We start from the raw sequence: 18727 nt of genomic DNA on the forward strand, positions 1-18727 counted from the left end.
TTTTCATGCATGAAAGAGCAGATATGCACGCAGTCCCATGCACTGCTGCATGCTGTGCATTTCAGAGGTATTTTGGCCAGGTGCAGCAAACTGAAAGTCAGTAATAAATCTGGGTCTGGAAATAAACCCTTTCTTTGATTGCAGAGAATAGCACAATGCCTGTTCCAGTGGCTTTGTTCTGCTCAACAAAGAAAAAGGGACTTCAGTTTGCAACTGCTCTTCTTTAAACTATGCTCTTGAAACTTTCCCCAAAAGATTAAATCTACATTTTCCCCAAAATGCAGATTCCACTGAGCTCAATCTTTGATATGTGAGGCCTTTTTTTTTTTTAATAGTATAATTTTAGTGTTAGGTAGGGCCACTAAAATTACAGGAAAGCACAGCTGCAGCGGCACATCATGCACATCAGAGCACTGAAGGAAGTTACTTTGTAATTTAATCCTGTTTTGAAACCTTGGGGGTGACATTAAGGGCTTCATCCTAAACAGTGGCAAATTAAGGGACAGTCTTTAGTTCTGATCTTCCTTCCTACACAGTTTGCATGTAGAGGTGTTCTCAGTCACATGTAGTTCTGGACAGAATGCCTGAAAAGGAGGCAGCAATGACTACAAAACCTACTGCGCCCACAGAAAGATAGTTCAACACTTACCACCTTGCTTCTCTAGGCTTTCTCTGCCAGAACAACAGGCTAAATGATCATCAGCAAGAGAAAACACTTCAGAAAAATTGAAGTCAGAGTCTCCATTCCACCAGCCTTGACTTTTCACATAATTCCTTAGTTCAGGATGCTCAGCATCAATTTTTGTAGTTAATGAAAGCTGATTGCAAATGCATTTCACTCCCTCTAGAAAGAGCCACGTATTAAAAGAGAGCATTAATACAGTTTTCCTGGGAGAAGCTGGAAGGAAAATGTCATATCAATTAGGAAACAAATTAATCCATTGGTTGGTATGTACATTTGGCATGACTGTGCAGCTATATAATTACACATACACAGAATTACCAATCCCTGCAGGTTGCAGAGCTCAATCCTCTGTGCCCTGCTGAGACACTGACACCTGTGATTAACAGTGGGGTTTGGACAGGATGCCAGTTTCACCATCCACACCTCACACCTTCTGACCACAAAGCAATGGTGGTATTCAAATGCCAAAGGCACCCAATCTTTTTTCTAATGGCATACTCCCCCCACAGACATAAGAAGGCTTGAGATTTGACTTGATTTCAAAATATATTTCAGTAGAGCTGCATTTAATGAACCGTCCTTGCTCTTCAAAATTAAGAATTTGGAAAATGTTTTTAAAATCATCACAATTGCTTTAAGCTTCCCAGTTGAGAAACAGTTTCACTGCAAGCTACAAGACAGATTCAAATTACAATTATTTTATCCTAAATTTTAAAATGGCATGAAGTAAAAAGAATGTGCAAGTAGCCTCCAAAGAATACTGAACTTTTTTTTTTAGCTCCTTTTATCAAAAAATACTGCAGTGCTTATAACCATATATCCACAGCATGGCAGTGGTTGCTGCAGATATTCCTCAGAGAGAATAAAGCAAATGTATTGGAAGCCAGAGAAAGAGCTGATAAAGTAAAACTATAAACTAAAATAAACAGAGATTCTGGAATTTGGCACAAATCATTTCTTAGACAGAAACAAAACCAGTAGTAGCAGAAGTTTTTAATACTACCTTCCAAAAAAGTTAGCTTGTTTTTGCAATGCCCCATGCATGCAATTTAAATAATGGGTAACAACTTCAGGAAATTCTGTGCATCATTCTGCAAAAAAGTCCCTGTCATCCAGTTCGGACTTACACAAGGGTCACTGACAGCTTATTCTGACTCACCCTTTCAAACAGCATACTTTTCTGGGAATTTTGTTGACTTGAGTGATGAGGATATTTGTATCCATGTCCAGGCAAGCCACCCTTTAAAGAGCTCTTTAGGTATTACATTTATAAACTCATGCAAAATAATATTTCATGGGTTTGATCTACCACCAAAAAAATCATCAATCAATTTTTTCCACTGAGATGCAGGAACATTAATAGAAAGGATTTTGAAGTATTGATTCTTAAATAATTTTCAGAGAGCTGCTTGATAAACACTCACGATAAGCTTTACAGTCCTGCAGCAGTAATATTAGAACTCTGAGGATAGTCAGGAAAAGATATGCCTTCACACTGGGGAATGACACATTTTCCCCATTTTAACAGCATTTGTGCATTCATTTGAAAGCTTAAGAGGCACACTTATGGTTGGAAAAAAGACCCCTCTGAACAAAATATGAAATGTAGAGTTCTTACATAGCCAGCAGCCTTTCCTGCAGGGCTGCAGGAGGTGGAAACTACTTATCTGCAGCTCACAGGGACCTCCTGAAGAGCAGTGTGCTGGTAGAAACCAGAACAGAGCTGCAGAATCATTTCAAAAAGCTGCAAGCAGCAGATGAAGGCAAGAGTTTATTTGCTGGGAAGGAGGATGTGAAGGTTATGTATTGCTGATGCAGCTAAAACTGCTAAATAAAACCCACTGGTCTTCAAATATCAGGCAGGCAGGTCAAGAGAAGAAGGCAGGCTGTCACTGCATAATCCCAGGAACCTCAGGAGTCAGCTGCTTGCCAGAACTGGGGTTTCATCAGGACAGCATTTTCAATCTTCTCTCCTCTGTGTTAGGTATCTGTTCGTGCCAGATAACCTAGGTATCCTTAAAATGCAAGCTTTACTTGGGAAAACACCACCTCAGTGAAGGAAACTGCTTCCTGTTTGGTGGCAGGGACTGACAGCAGGTCATCACACAACATTGAACAGCCTGGTGGTATTTCTTTGCTCCTTCCCATATCTGCTGTCTCCTACCTTTAATGATTTAGGGAGAAAGGAGGAGAGAATTGAATGGATCTGTCATAGCTCGAGTCACAGATGACAAAAGTCCTCTTGAACACTCTGGATTTTCACTTCATTCAAACACGAGTACATTTTAAAAAGCTCTGCTTTTATGAAAATAAAAATCCCTTCTAAATTAAGATGAGAATAAATTAAATACAGACCTTAAACAATCATATTACATCAAGGCAGCCCATATATGCTGGAAAAATTTTAAATTAATTCATCCACTGAGCCAGTGAATTCTAGAAGTTAGTTTGGCAGCTCTGGCTTCACACATACAGAAAAAGAAACCATTTACAAGTTTAAAGAGCAGAAAATTATTGGTTTGCATCATTTAAAAAACAGGGATACAAAGGGAGTGTATCTATTTCAGTAAAGGAACCACCATTCCTTTAAATAAAAAAGCAATAAATAAAGCAACCCATTCAATTTATCACCTGAAAAAAGCCCTTTTTAAAAACTATCAATGGTTATCCTTTCCTCACAATATTTTACATTTGTAAGTAGTAATTTGGGCATCAACTCCATCAAAAAAACCATCTGACTTGTTCCAAACAGAAAATAAATCTTGGAAAATACACCTATCAAATATAAAAATTATTATTATTATTATATAGTTTATGCATAAAGGCAACAATCTCCATCTTCGCAGAAAATACTAAGTCTCATCAGCAAATGCAAATCAACACATTAAAAAAAGTCAGAATAGTACAAATATAGTAAACTAAAATTGGTGATTTAATCAAACATTTGCATTCATTAGTCACTTATTTAAACTCATTAACTTTAAGACCAATTCTTCCAAGACAACTCTTTACAGCTATTTTTAATAGGATTTGCTGTGAGTTCTAAACTAACCTGTGATTTTTTCAGCTGCCCAATACTTTCCAGAAGTCTCCAGTATCCAGGCTTCATTTCTGTCCACAATCAAAAATGCACTTTGGAAAGTATGGCATGAACTCCCATCTTCGTAATAATTTCCACCTTGTCCATGCTCTTCCAACAGAGCAACTATTACATCCAATGCTTCTTTAGCTGTTGCTCCCCTTTCTAGGCCAAGTCTATAAGAAAAGGGTAAAACAGAGATTCAAAGAGGAATGATACAGTAAGATCTCCTTAACTTATTGTTTTTAAACACCACCACTCATCTGAGTTTAAAATATTGAAGTGCCTGGTATGCCTAATATAAGAGTTCTTGCTTTAATTAGTTACTAAAGGATGAGCTATAGAATTATTTGTTTCTAGTCTTGATTTTCTACCCTGGCTCTTCACGCTCAAGCCTATCATAGCTGGCTTTTAGATTTTTTAAAAGTCCAATTACCAACCAATGATCTCAGCTGCACTGTAAGCATGCAATGCTCTCTTTATCTCCTCCTCAGGCAGAATACATTTGAAGGACAATTTGCAAGTATTTTTTTAAAGTAATAGCTGTACCAAGGTTACTTTTCTGTACAAGGGTGGGAAATTGAAAATAATTGAAAATTAATATTACCAGGTATTAAAAAAGAGAAGGAGTATTCAATATTACAGCCTCTCTGCAACCTCTCTTTCCCAACGCTCTGCTTGGCCATGGAAATCAGGTGTTATCCTTATATGCATAGTACATGCTGCAAAGACAAGCATTTGTGCACAGTCATACTTCAGAGCTCCTGCAGAGGCTTCCCCAAAAAATTATCTGAATACCAGAAATGGCTTTTGTCAGAAGTAAGAGCAACCACATGCCTGAAAGAACAGAATTTTAAAAGGAAGTTGAAGCAAAGCAAGGGTATTTTACGGGAAAGCAAACTGAGGTGTGGTAATAAATTTTACAAAGCCATAGGGAATGACTGTATCCTGCCTTGAGTAAGTGGCATTAAACAATCCCCTGATATAATTTACAGCCCTAATTGAATCAACAACAAAAGCAGTAACCAGAAGTTGAAATCAGAAGTGCAAACAATTTCACTGGTTCCAAAATCCAATTACTGGTAATGAGGAAATGCAGTGTTTCAAACAACAGCCTATCCTTGCCTCTATCCTTTGGGAGTTACCTGGATCAGTCCAAAATTTCTCTCTGTTGTTTTGTCACCTTAATATTTTCCTCTGTGTTTGTCTTTCTCTAACTGCTCTATGGAAAAATAATTTTGACTGATGGATAGTTCCAAGAAAATCACTTTTTTAGACAAGTACTGTCTATGCTAGCTCTTTCCATTTCTCTTGAAATCACATGACAAGAAAACACTACTCTGTTTCTTTCCTAAAAACTACAGTAGACAAATCACGTCCTGATAATTTGAATACAGATTTGTTGAGCTCAGTACTTCTCTGCAGTGGCTCTGCATTGTTAAATACTTGGCCACCATTAGCCTTCTTTTAGGCTGAATTATTGAAAGCAGTGTTTTCATCTCTCTCAGCAGCATCTATTTATCACTAACTCACAAAGAGGAGCCAAGAGCCAACTAGAATTTTAAGGCCTAACTTAAAGTGACAGTTCCTTCCCCATCATCTTCTTACTTGCATTTATAGGGTCTTTCCCTCTCGTATTTTCTTGTTAGCTGAAACTTGTTTTGTACTGGTGACTCCATTTTTAATCCCTCTGCATTTATGGTTTTCCTTCATTCTTTTCATCACTGGTGCAATTGCTTTTTCAGGCCAATACAGCTATGCCAGTCTTTGCACATACCAGAGACATAATTTAAAAGCCAGTCCCAAAAGCATGTCGCTTTTGTTCCCAAAGAGCAGTCCCTGCCACAGGTAAGTGAAGGGACTGAAAACTACCTTGGTGACCATGCAGTCACGAGATTCAGTGATAATCTGCTCCCTTCTCTCCAGTTAATGACCAAAACCATTAGGTTATAATTAGATCAAAACCTGCTAAGAGACATAACATCCCACTAAAACTTTAATGTCTCCCTGGAATGTTCCATCTGAGATGGTCACAGCCTAGCTTCCACTGTCAAAACCGCAGCAGGGATTTGGGCTGAAGAAGAACCCTTTAGGTATTATTTTTTTATAAATGGCTCCAATGTTACATTTATTTCCATTAAGTAAAGGTCTAAGCTCTGCTTTTGCTTGGCAGGTCCTATCTGTCAGTCACAAGGGACGGGGAGAAAAATAAAATAAAATGGAAAAAACCCATCCTACACAACAACCACACAACTCATTTCCACAAAATTAAGTCTTGTCAATTATTTCAGCATCAGTGTCCTGGGCAACCACAGCATAATCCTCCCACTAGCACACTTCAGAGTGCCCTTCAAGGTGAGCTGGAAGAACAGTTAGAAGCAATTTCAACGCCAGATGAGAGCTTGAATTACTTATTAATAAAATTGCAGTGATTTAGTACAATCCACTGCCTAAGTACCTCCAATATGCTGTCATATCGTCAAAACAACATTATCTTAAGCTTTTCAACTTCACCTATCAGTTACATAATGCAGGCTTTCCAAATTAACTAACACACTTGATGACATTCTACTTTATTCAGTTTTGAGGTCTCTAAGGAAAGAAATTGGTAAACAAATTAATACCATTTTAAAGAGCATTCTTGACTCCCTGCCAAGATTGGCATCTCTGTGTGGCTCTGAAAAAATAATTGCACCTGTGATGAAGAGAATAAATAAATAATACAAACACATAGGGATTAAAATTAAGACAAAAATGCAAAAATGAGGGTGTAATTTACAGGTTTTTCCATATTTATCTTTTGTATGATAATGCTGTCCTAACTTATCAGCAAAACAGCACATGAACTCTTCAGAAGAATATGCTTCCCTAAGTGAACAGTGCTTTATAGTTGCAACTGTGCATCAAAAAAAAAAAAAAAACCAAAATTGCAGGCAGCTAGGAAGAATACCTGAAGAAAATCCTGATCATCCTGATAAGCTAACTAATGCAGCAATATTAGTATAGCTTTCAAAAATCAGCTTTTGAATAAATCCTTAGCAGAAAAAAAAAAAAAAAAGGTTCCTTAGGAATTTGTAGTGGGGCATATTTTCTCTCAGTTTTTCTGTATGTTGTGACTAGGTTAATGTTCTCCATTTAACTGGGATGGGGACCAGCCTGCATGGAATAGGACCAGCTTCTAACCCTGAAGTCCATCACAAAACTTTATCACTTTGTTAAGAATCATTCAGGTCTCCTGACATGCTGTGATACTCTATCAAAGAGGCAGGGCTGGTGCCAGCTGCCTCACTGCAGCCTACAGAGATCCATTTTTTACTTAATGGCTCTCTATTCTATGGGGTGACATGAAACAGACACCCTTAATCCAACTGGCCAAGTCTTCACAATCAGAGAAAGAATCACTTAGGCTGCAACAAGCAGCAGATGGTAACAGCACATCTCTGGTTCTCCTTGCCTGAAGCACCCTCTCCCTGCATCTGAGCTACAATTTCTTCTGCAGGTAAGAAGGAAGAGAGGGAGGGTAGCACCTACAGGTGATGATTACTTGTAGTTTGTGGCAGTGCCTCCTTACTTTGGTATGTCCTGATTTGCTAGTGTGGGTAAATCTAGAGCTGTTGGATAACATATATTTTTGAATGTTAAATGTCCTTTCAGAATGTAATAATTGAGTAAGAAGTAAGTAGAAATTGACATTTAAACCAATGGTTTGTTAAAGTTTCAAAAGGACAGTGGTAGGACAGGAAACAAAAAAGTAGAAAGTTATCTAAGTCCTTTTCTTCACAAAAGATTGTCCTGCACTTTCTTAAACAGCCCCTCACATCTACTCAGCCTCCTTTGATGCAATTAAATTTACTAGTTCTCTCAGGTACAGCTTCTCCACAGATTCCTTCAGTATATACAGGGCTTAGAGAAAATACCAAAGAGAAAGCTAACCCAAATTCCCTCATGACTTTGTCATTGGTCAGATTTTATAGCTCTCTGATCACATTTCCAATTTCCACTGCATTCTCTTCAATTGGCCCATATTCCTCTTGATTTATGGTAGCTGGAAGCAGACACCATTTCTGCAGAGACATGTTAGAGAACACTTAACAGTTACAGATTCAGGCAGCTGTGCACCTAACAACAAGTTCTTCTAACTCATGCTTCCCAGCTTGCTCATGAGAATAACTCCTAAGGTTTTAACATCCTCTTAAAGTCAAGGTATCTGTTTCCTATCCTTTTATTTATAAAATATCTTAACTCATTGCAGGAGTAAAGTAGAACGGTTTGACGGGATTTTTCTTGACTACCAGTTATTACTGTGCATTTATCAACTCCTTGATATTTGAGGGCTTTCTCCTTCAGCAACCAGGGTTAAGCTGGTTTAGAACAACTCTTTTTAACAATATCAAGCATAGCCACATTTAACTTTTTCCAGTCAACTGAAACCTCTCCCATTTTTCACGAGTCCCCAAGAAAAATAAGAATTCACCTGTAACTGCTTCAGTCAGCTCATTAAGAATCCCAGAGCAAAGTCCAGTAGAACTATTTTGTCTAAGACTAATTTACTTAAATATGCAGCTGTTGTCCTGCTTGGTCTTTGAGTTGAGTCCATTTGCTTCATTTCTCTTTGCACTAAGTCCACACATTCTCTCTTCTTTCCTTTTCAGCTTTCATCCCCCACCCAAGCCTCCTTTAAATTCTCTTCACCACAAGATCAGCATGCAGGCTGAGACTCAGAGTGCAGCACAAGCCTTTTGGGCAGGCAGCTGTCAATGAACAGCCTCACAGGAGTCTGTGTGCCAGAGTCTGAATAAGGGCAATGCCTTGCCTTGGAATGCATGGGCTGAAGTAAGCCATAGGAGTTTGTTATGCCTACAGTTGGCTATAAGCCCAGAATAAGCTTTTTAGGTCAGAGTAGGCAGTTGTAAAGTGGGGGAGAATGAAGGGCACACCAGAAATCTGATATTACAAATTAGTTAGCAGCTCCTCACCAACAATGTAATCATATCTCTTACCCTGTCAGAATAGCCACTGCTGGACTGTAGGGTAGGTAGACAAGGTAGATTGAGTGAACCCACAACAGACTGGCACATTCTTGGTAGCTAAATTCAGATTGCAAGTGGTCTAAGTTTTCACTCAGCTGTATCTGGAGCCCTACCTAGCCTGCTTATATTGTTTTAAAATCTCCTTATGCCAACACCACAAAGCTGTTACCCGGTACCAGCATCATCTGAGGCTGACGATGAAAGGCTGCTCACAGCTCAGCAGGACACCCACCTGACAAGATCCATGCCAAGCAAGGCTTCGGACTCAGAAGCTGGTTCTCTGGTCACGACAGCTTCATTAGCCACACACACTCCGTGCTCATTAGCTCCCATTTCTGCCCCCCAAAGCCAGGAGGGCCTGCTCAGCACCACAGCGTGAGTCTTGGGCACCTGCTCAATCTCGATGTACGTGCACTGCAGAGACAGCAGGGAGAGAGAGAGTTAAACAATCGCTTCATCTGCTGCTGTGACTGAAACAAAACAATGTACAGAAAGGACACACGTTATTTAAAAGGTCTCTGCTTTGTGAATGAACAAGGAACTTGTTTAAACAATATTTAAGGGTCATGTTTGAACCTTCGCATCCTTACATTGCATAAGCCTGGGAAAACACGTGCTGATGTTGTAGGCTTCCAAAAGACAAGCAGGACCCAAATGCTGGCATCAGTGGAAAGCAGCAGGAGACAGACTGTACTGTCACATTAATAAAGCACCGATCATACCTGCACATAGTAACAAAATCAAGCCATTCTACCACCTCCCCTAATGTCGGGGTACCAGTTGTGGGTTTCTCTGGGTCTGGATTGAAGGCACTTGATTCAGTTTGGACTCAAGTGTTTATTATTTCTTATCAGTAAAACAGTCTCACTACTATGAGTTTGGCAGCTTTTCATTAGAAGGCACAAAATGGCTCACAATCTCTTGTTCCAAGGTCTTTTAAGACTAAACTATTAAGAACTGACACCTAGATTATTTTCCCTTTTAACCCAATAACTGATCCCACAGACCCTGCAATGCGGACTTTTCTGCCCAATTACAAAATGCCACCCAAACCCAAGAAGAAGAAGGAAGAAGAAGCATGAAGAAGAAACTCAGGACAGCACCCTGTGCTCTCCATCTTGCTTCCATCCATAACATACTAAAAATCCCAAAACCTGAATTTCTCACCAAGTGACACACCTACACTGATCTCTATAATCTATTTCACACTTTTGTGGATTCTAGTTTATCTTGAAGTCTAGGAAACTTTCTCCTTGAATGAGGGTCAAAGTCAGTGCTCCCCTGGGGGTCAGGGTACCCCAGAGCAGACAGAGAAATATTCCTGGTGCCCTGGGTTTCCACACCCTCAGCACCATCTCCAGTGCTTTATTACATACATAGAGTAACAATGGTAACTGGGACAAAATGCCTTCAAAGGCTTCCTCCTCTCCCTTGCTGACTCCCCTGCAGCTGCCCCAACACAGACACAAGTGGTAGAAAGAGGAAAAAAGACAAGCCTTGAAAAGATTCAGTGGTACAATAAACCACTTTGATAAACAGTCACAGAAGTAAAACATGGGTATTGCTGTTGCTTAAACTGGTGGTTTTACTATTTTAAACGGTCTAATTTAAATGGCTTTAATTAGATGTCTGCAAATGTACTCTGACAAGTCAAAAATACAAAGGAAAGCTGCTGCAGAGAAGTCCTAGTAACTGCATGGAAGAAAGAAATTATGTTGCCTTTCAAATACATTTACTTTCCTTCAAAACAAGCACTGTTTTCCCAGACAGCATGGATGAGAGCTCGATCCATCACTGGTTTGTGCAAACCAAAGAAATAAGCTTTACATTTTACTGTGGAGCTCACATCAAGTTTTTCACAGATCAAACTCTGCAAAATTTGCTTTTGAGAAACCTAAAATTGTCTGTATTTATGAGGCATCTCTAAAGGTCCAGCATTCCTATCGTAACACCTTCCTTACAGGAAGTAATCTGCAACAGGTTTTTTGAGGAGTATCTGATCAGGTATATCAAAGTAAACAGAATCATCAGAACGGACTTGTGGACTAAAAGCTATTTGCCTTGTTTGCCTGGCTGTGTCAATATTAAAATCTAAAGCCAAAGAAATCAGTCCAAAATGATCAGAGCTTTAAGAAGCTTTGTTTTTTTCCAAGCCTTTCTTTCTGCCTTTAAGGATTATACAGCATGATCATCTTCAGCCTCCTGTCTTGAGCAATGATTTTTACATTAATAGTTCCTCTAGCATGCAACTAAAATGTGTAATGGACTATCTTTGGTCAGAAATGGGATTTTCAGAGTCCTTCACTTTGACCATGCAAGAGGGATACAAGAAATGAGCTTGCCACCTTCATTATGTGTGTAATGTGTGCACCTAGGTCAAAACTAAACAAAACAAAAAACAAAACATCACAAAGCAGAGGGGCAGTGAACTCTTTCAGTCTAAGGACAGGCTCAGGCAAGCAGATCCTGTCAGGGACAAATGCCTGCTGTATTTGTAGGAGATCATCCCTAATATTTGACCAGGCTGTTTGACCAAATTGCATATATAGTAATACACTGTGATTTTGTAGAGGCAAATTCCTCATTTATCAAGGTGCAACAACTTTTGGCACTGGCCAGGAGCTAAGATCTGACTAATAAAAACTCTTTATACAGTTCACTCTTTTGCTTCATTGTGTAACCAAGCCATGCCATAACTGACATTTCTCATCAAAACTCCCCCCTCTCCTTCTGAGCTGTCAGCAAACAAATCTCATTGTTGACATTCTGCACAGTTTCATTTCAGAGCTTCAGGTCAGTGCTGTTTGGAGAAGCACCCAAAGCATGGGTGTGAACGGGGAATAGCTGTATTTGCTGGATGTGCAAAGGGGAGCTGGAGCAGCAGGGGAGGATTATATGTGAAGACAACACCAGAGCAGCTGTCAGGCCCCAGGTCTGCAGCCTCAGCCCCCTACATGTCACAGGTGGTCAGCTGCCTGTAGCCATCCTGCAAAGCCACCCATGAACCTTCTCAGTCCTACAGCAGAAAGCAAAACCTAGACACAGTGTGGAGGAGACTCCAGTACTCCATGCACCCACACTTGCAAAGCATTTTCTGGTTGAATAGTCCCATTACACAAGCTTGCTTACACTGACTCTTTGATTTTTTTAGAAGGAAAAATGATAACACTCTGAAAAGTGATAGTTAAGCTAAAAAAATGCTGAATGCCTTTGCTCTGCAAAACATATTTGCAAGGCTATCCTTGCAAATTATTACTTGGTGTCTCATTCCAAAAGCAAGCACTACCAAAGCTGCTATTCATTGCAAAGATCTTATTGTCAATGGTAGCAGTTGAGAAAAGGGAAGGAGGAAATTGTTTGGTCCTGCTTGAGGAATCCAGAGCATTCTGTAATAATAATGTGGGTTTGTTTTGTAACTATGTGATCAGAGGCCAGAAAACATCCATAGGCAACACTACACACCTCAAAACACAGCTGTCACCTTCAATATTGCCTCTTTATGTCCCCCAACCCAAAAAGAAGTGAACATGGAGCATATTTTCATGCTATATTCAGTTTCCATACTCAGGTACATAGACAACATTCAAGCCCTGCCTTATTTATATAAATTGTCTCAGAAGACCTAAATAAAAATAAAAAAACATTTCAATCTGACAGTTGCTGACAGGCCTTGTAAAAGTACTATTGACTTGACTCTTATTCATTTGTCATGGTCACTGACACTGCTGAATAAGCCTTGATGACATTTTACCTTCCCACTATAATTATTTACTCCAGTAAGCATAAAAGTAGGCACTCAATGGGATTTATGTGTTAAGGCAGGAGCTTGGTTCATATTTATAATAATAGGTATGAGATTCTCAAAGAAGTAGGGTCCAGAGGTGACAGTAGATTATTAATTTTAAACATAAAGCTTCATAACTTCATCATCCCCCCACCCCAAAATAACATCAGAAAATCCTTTCCCAAGAAACAAGAGGAACTGGGCTATCCACTTGTAGCCAAGACACATAAGTTGCAAAGGTAGGTCAACTAGAGCCAGACACTGGATTTGCAACACAGCAAACCACTGCTTCTTGTTCCACAAAAACCAGGACATATCCTTTCAACAGCTAAAGCACTAAAGGAAATAGTGGGGGAAAGACAACACCATCCACCAAAGAAACCTCCCTGGCCACTACATTTCTAGAAACAGGAGCTCAGATGATGACAGGATTTCAAAAACAGGCAAAAATTCCAAAATCCCTGTCCCCCCTCCTGCACCCCACAGACTTGGCAAATCCCTCCAGCACAACAGCAGAGCAGCCTGTTCCACTGAGCACTGGGCCAAATGAGGCAATGACAAATAAAACAGACATCAGGTACTGCTGTGATTCTGCTTGCCACTAACCCTCTCTTCAAAATTCCTGAAATGTCCAGCCTCAGCTGGACTAACATTTTTCTTTGAGTATGAATGCTAAAACCAGAAGAATACTGACAAATTTGGTGGCAAAGGCTGAGAGTGAGTGGTGTCAGGCTCCACTGATTTTCTAGAATTCAAGCCCTGGAAGTGGCATAACTGGCATCTTGCCCTGTGACAGTAAATTCCCATCAGAAAATACAAAACTGAAGGAGAGACCTCACACACAAGAGATGCAGCCAACAACTTTAAAGAAAATTGAACAGGCTGGGAACTAATGATGCTTCTTTTATTTCACTTACAGCATCAAGAAGAAAATCTTATCGAGGGAGTTCTAAGAATAGCACAAGGCACAAATGTATCTGCCAGCCTAGCTAGGGCATGCAGATAAGTTGGAGGTATTCCAAAACCAGACAGGACAGTCATAAGCACAAGAGATTTCTTCTTCCATTAATGAAAAGAAACTATTGTGCAGTTTCTACTGTACCAAGGCTGCAGAAGCCCAATTCCTAGCACTGTCTGTCAGGTCATTATGAAATATCAATGAAATCACATAGGCTTCAGCCCTGGATAACAATGGCAATAGTCAGGGAATGCTTTAGAAAGAAATGATCTTTGAAAAGGGGCATTAAGATCCCAGATACAAAAGAGATCCCAGGCCAATCCCCTTCCCTGCCATCAGATTGTGGCTGGAACTTGGCATTAACTCTTTGCTTCACTGCTTCAAGCACTGCCACACCATAGCACATATCTGAAAGAAGGCAAATATCTGTATGATTGCAGTAACTCAGTAAGTTGCACCATGGCTGCTTTTTTAACCCCTTCCAAAAGAGGGGTGCAAAAAACGTGCTGAGGCAGTCTCACAGACTGAGCCTCCCTGGCCAGCAAGGCATTGAGACTGACAGGTTGGAAATGGACAGACAGGTGATTCCACAGGTGACATGGGCTGCCTGGGCTTTCCCTTCAGGGTGAAGTGGCAATCTGGAAAACTAGAACAGAGTTGTTCAAGGAAGCTCCTCAGACTATCTACTGCAGATGTGCCCAGCAATGAGCTTTACAGACAATTCTTCTGCTGCTTATTTACAGAAACAAATTTAGTAGAACTCAAAGAAGTGGGAATAACCTCTCCCTGGAAAGAGAAACATGCAAGCAGTAGTGCACAAGACAAAAGAGGTGGTTAGCCAATGCTGTTACCACTGCTTGCTCACACAGAAGGCAGAACTAAGTATAGAGTGGAGGACACCTGGATGATTTTACCACACCCATTAAACATGGCCATGCCATCTCCTACAGCAGCAGGACTGGTGCCACAGTGAAGGGGGACAGCCACACACCAGGGTAAATCCAGCCTGGGCACCTCTCAAGTAGTCAGCCCAGTTCTAGTGCTCACATGGTCAAACCAGGACAATGAGCAGAAGCCTCTGCAGCAGCAGGAGGAATCCTCAGGCAGCCAGCTCTCAGAAACACACACTGAGCATACTGCTTGTATCCTCACATTGTAGCCAGACATAAAAGCATTTACTCACTGTACAAATAGGGAAAAAAGCCATTTTCTGCCTCAGTAAAGTGTCTCTTCTTCAAATTAAAAACAGTTTTTTTCACTTTTTATGAAGATCCTAGTGCACTTTACATGTTCTTTGTATTTGCATATTGTTCCCAGCTGTTTGTATTCATTGCAACCAATAACGGTAAAATTTGAATCTTATCTCTAGTGTATAAGGATAATAGATCTTATTCTAGGAAAAAAAAATACAGAAGCTAGAAAATGCTAAACAGTTCCCCTGACAAAAAGTAAAACTATCTGCACCCTCTGACTGACTCTAACCTGCTCTATCAAGCCACCAAGGAGCCTCAGGCATGAAAGCCACTGTATGGAAAAGTGCTCTGCAAAACAAAATTTAAATATCTTTAAACAAATCAAATACCACAGAGTGCAGCAAGGCACCCAAGGCTGAGAACACTCGCTGGAGACTCTATATGTCAGAGTAGACTGAGCAGTCAAGAATGCACGTCTTGTTTTTCAAGACACAAATTTAGCAATCTCCCAGGGGATAAGCAAAAGTAAAACTGAAATGTGGATGAAGCCTATTAATTTAATGTTTTAAAACAGTGAGAAACAGATTTCAAAGAAGCCACAAAAAGCCCATCACAGAGACATCCTTGGAATTCTTGGATATCCCAGGCATTTGAAATACTTGTTCACTCATATGTTTTGACACAATTAAATGGTTTGGGTCAAGATGGAAGAGTTGACAGATTTTTGCCCCACACAGTTCTAATACTCTCCCCTCCTCTTCCTGTCTGCAACAATTAAAAAGGAGAATTAAAACTATTAAGAACAAAAAAGGAATAGTTCAAGCTAACCAGTTTCGCTCTGGTAGCAGAAGAGAACAAACAAGCAGCACTCCCACAGTAAAAACAGGCTTTGAGAGGGCAGAAACATCCAAGAGATTTTGGCTTCCACCTCTGAACTGCTGCCGGAGTGAGCACTGTGCCACAAAGCAAAGTCAGACACATCAGTGTAAAGGCCAGTGGCCTGCAATGGAGCAGAAGAGAGAAAACACTCACATTAGCCAAGCAACAGAGCTGCAGGCAGCAACCAGTTCCTTTTCTGAGCTGCTGGCTGCCTGCGTGGTGCCTCTCCTTCAGCTCTGTGTGAAGTCTCAGGGAGAGCTCCAGCAGGGTGGCCTGGACAAAGCCTCCAGTCTGTGTGTGCAGGAGCTCTGCTGCCCAGCAGCCAGCAGCCAGTCTCAGCAGAGAGGCAGGAATGCAGCTTCCTAAACCCCCTCTGAACTGCAAACCTTCAGGCTAAAACCTCAGTTTAAAACAGAGTAAGCAAAACACTCCATCACAGGCACAAACACTGCTGTGTCTCATCAAAGTTTCCTGCCAGGCACCACTTTCCCATGGAAGTGCCACTGGGGGTGCCCAGGTTTACACCCACACCTGCAGCAATGTGACTGTGAGTTAGCACTGCCACTCTTCTCAGGAGATCCTGCTGCTGATTGACTTCTGTTACCAGATTCTGAACACCTTGCCCATGACACAATGCAGATAACCCAAATAACTGGCAAAAAGGGGAACCAAAGCACCCCAGAACTGAACTGCAGCACTGGTGTGATGCCTGGTGATTGTGTCACAAACACCAGGATTAAGATCACCAGGTGATACAAAGCCAACTTTGATACAGTCAAAGTCTGCTTTTCAAGCTTTATACTGTCTTGTGACACCCATCAGTTTCCTTTAGGTGAGTTTTTATGTCTGCAGTCCTCAGACCAGTGTAGAGAAAAACACCTTACTGCTCCTCTGAAAACTCAGAGCAAGGGGAGGTAGAATGATATCCACTGAAAAAAACAAAAAGCCAACAGAGAAAAACAAAAGAATAACTAAGGCATAACTATGTCATGATGTTTTAGAGAACAAAAAAAAAATTCTTCCTACCCCACAGAGGGCTGGCTTTTAGCCCAGATCTGTGTTTAATACCAACATACTAGAAAAATTTTGAATATTCCAGAGTTTTATAGACTTCTTTGCTAGTTTACCCTTTCTACTTTCCTCTTTCCATTCCTCTATAAGAAGTGCATGCTGCTAAGGTGAAAGAGCTTTTACAGCTCTGTAGTGAAGCAAGAAACCATAACTACTTTGAAATCATGAATAAAAGGTCAAATTAGAGGAAAGGAAGATGGATCTTAAAGGAAAAAAATAATCCACATGGGAAATTTATCCACAAAAATGTCATTCAGCCAAGATTTCTTCATCAGAAGGAAAACCACAGCAGGTTACTAGAGAATAAAAGAAATCTAGTGAGTAAAATCTACCTTAAAAATAAGACAAAGAGGCTTGCATCCTAATTCTCACTAACGTGACAAATTCTTAAAATCTGCGTCTGGGAAAAAAAAGAACACCCTTTTAGTAGAGGAATTTTAAAAATGACCTTATTTATGCTCAGGGGAGCAATGCTTCACCTGCTCACACAAATTCAGTAGGCTGATCACTACAACAAGGAAGAGGGCTGATCAGCATCTGCCCCTGCAAAATTGCAATGCAAGGGAAGAACAAACTTTTGAGAAAGTTGTCACACACATACACAGAAGGGACCTTTAATGAAAAGCCCCATTGTTCAGGGTCTTGGGAACCTGCTGACGTGGAGGGAAGGAATTATGTTGATGAGCTAGCTGCAGGGTTACTTGTCTGGTAGATTGAGCCACAAAGATCAGGCTGAAAATGACTTGCAGTATTCACTGAGTTCCCCTGAGACCCTGCCACAAACTAACTGAGAGCTGTACAGCACAGCCCTCCCATTTCTTTATAGCAGCAATCTCACTGAATTACTGTGAGCCACTTTGGGTTCCCCTGTGCATTATCACAGTTGCAAATGGTAGCAGCACAGAACAGAAATAGGAAATAAATAGGATACAAACTCCATGGCAGAGTTCTGTAGAACGACCCATCTCATTACCACCTCTTAACAGAAATTCAGAACATGAGTGCAGCCACAAACAGGTAATCACAATTTGATACACACTGTGTGCAAAAAAACAGAACATAATGAAAACCAAGTCCACTATCATTGTCCACTGAAGGTAAAGAAACCAAAGCAAATACACAACACAGAACGGAGAGAAAAGCTGCTCATTTGGAAAAAAGAAACCCAAAACAGTAGGATGGATGAAAAGAAAAAGCTAGTCAGAGGCACAAAGGATTACTGACTTAGAAAAACTGCAGTGTGAAATTGATCAGCCACATTTTTTCATTTGTAAATATCATACATTTAGTTTCTCAGAGCTGTTTAGTTAGTTTTACAAAGTGCAGGGGAAGGAAAGCTGTAGTAAAAAAGAAAACGTAAACCAACAATAACTGAAGTATTGGCAGAAGAACAAAGTATTAATCCTGAGTATGTCAAAGCTACCTATAGAAACTTTGTTTGACACTTCTCTCCACTCCCCCATCAGTTAATTACCTCGACAAGTTTGCTTCAGAGGTAGAGAGTGTTGCATGCCTGGTACTTAACAAAGGAAGCAGCTGGATTCAAGCCTTTCCTTAGAGCTTTTCTTTTTTGAGGTACCACTCACTACCAATACACACGACTGTGAAAACCTCCAGACAGCTACCTTAGACCTAACAAAACAAGTAAAATCAGTTCTGTGTTTTAACCATCTTACTCTACTTGAAATATGCATGAGTAAAAAAAAATAAAAGCACATTAACAATACTTAGTGCTGAGTGTGATGAAGAGGCAGTGATAAGCAATTACTTGGAAAATGATGATGTTTTTATCCTGTGCTAGGAGGAAACAGGAAGAATTTTGGCAAACATCTGGAGCCTGTATGTTGCTGTACACAACTTTACTTGAAAAACCTCTGGGTATCCAAGGAAGAATTATGTAGTAGCATAGACCAGCAGAAGCCAATGCATCCATTAATTAGGACTCAAGCCCCTACTTTAGAAAAGAAAAATAATGGCCCACTCCAGTCTGTCATCGAAAAGAGTCATCCACACTGCAAGAAACTTTACCTTGATTAAAAAAAAAATAA

General features: G+C 40.3%; 1 protein-coding gene across 1 annotated transcript in view; it reads right to left on the reverse strand.

The window, feature by feature from the left end:
• Window positions 1-18727, reverse strand: part of SCRN1 (secernin 1) — a 37762-nt gene that overhangs the window by 5973 nt on the left and 13062 nt on the right. The window contains exons 3-5 of the mRNA XM_059845815.1: window positions 9027-9208; window positions 3738-3940; window positions 650-844 (exon numbers count right to left, since the gene is read on the reverse strand). Of these exons, the coding sequence (XP_059701798.1) occupies window positions 650-844; window positions 3738-3940; window positions 9027-9208 (580 nt within the window). The remainder of the gene's footprint in view (window positions 1-649; window positions 845-3737; window positions 3941-9026; window positions 9209-18727) is intronic.

The sequence above is a fragment of the Haemorhous mexicanus genome, chromosome 1, assembly GCF_027477595.1.
Source record: "Haemorhous mexicanus isolate bHaeMex1 chromosome 1, bHaeMex1.pri, whole genome shotgun sequence".
Taxonomy (NCBI): domain Eukaryota; kingdom Metazoa; phylum Chordata; class Aves; order Passeriformes; family Fringillidae; genus Haemorhous; species Haemorhous mexicanus.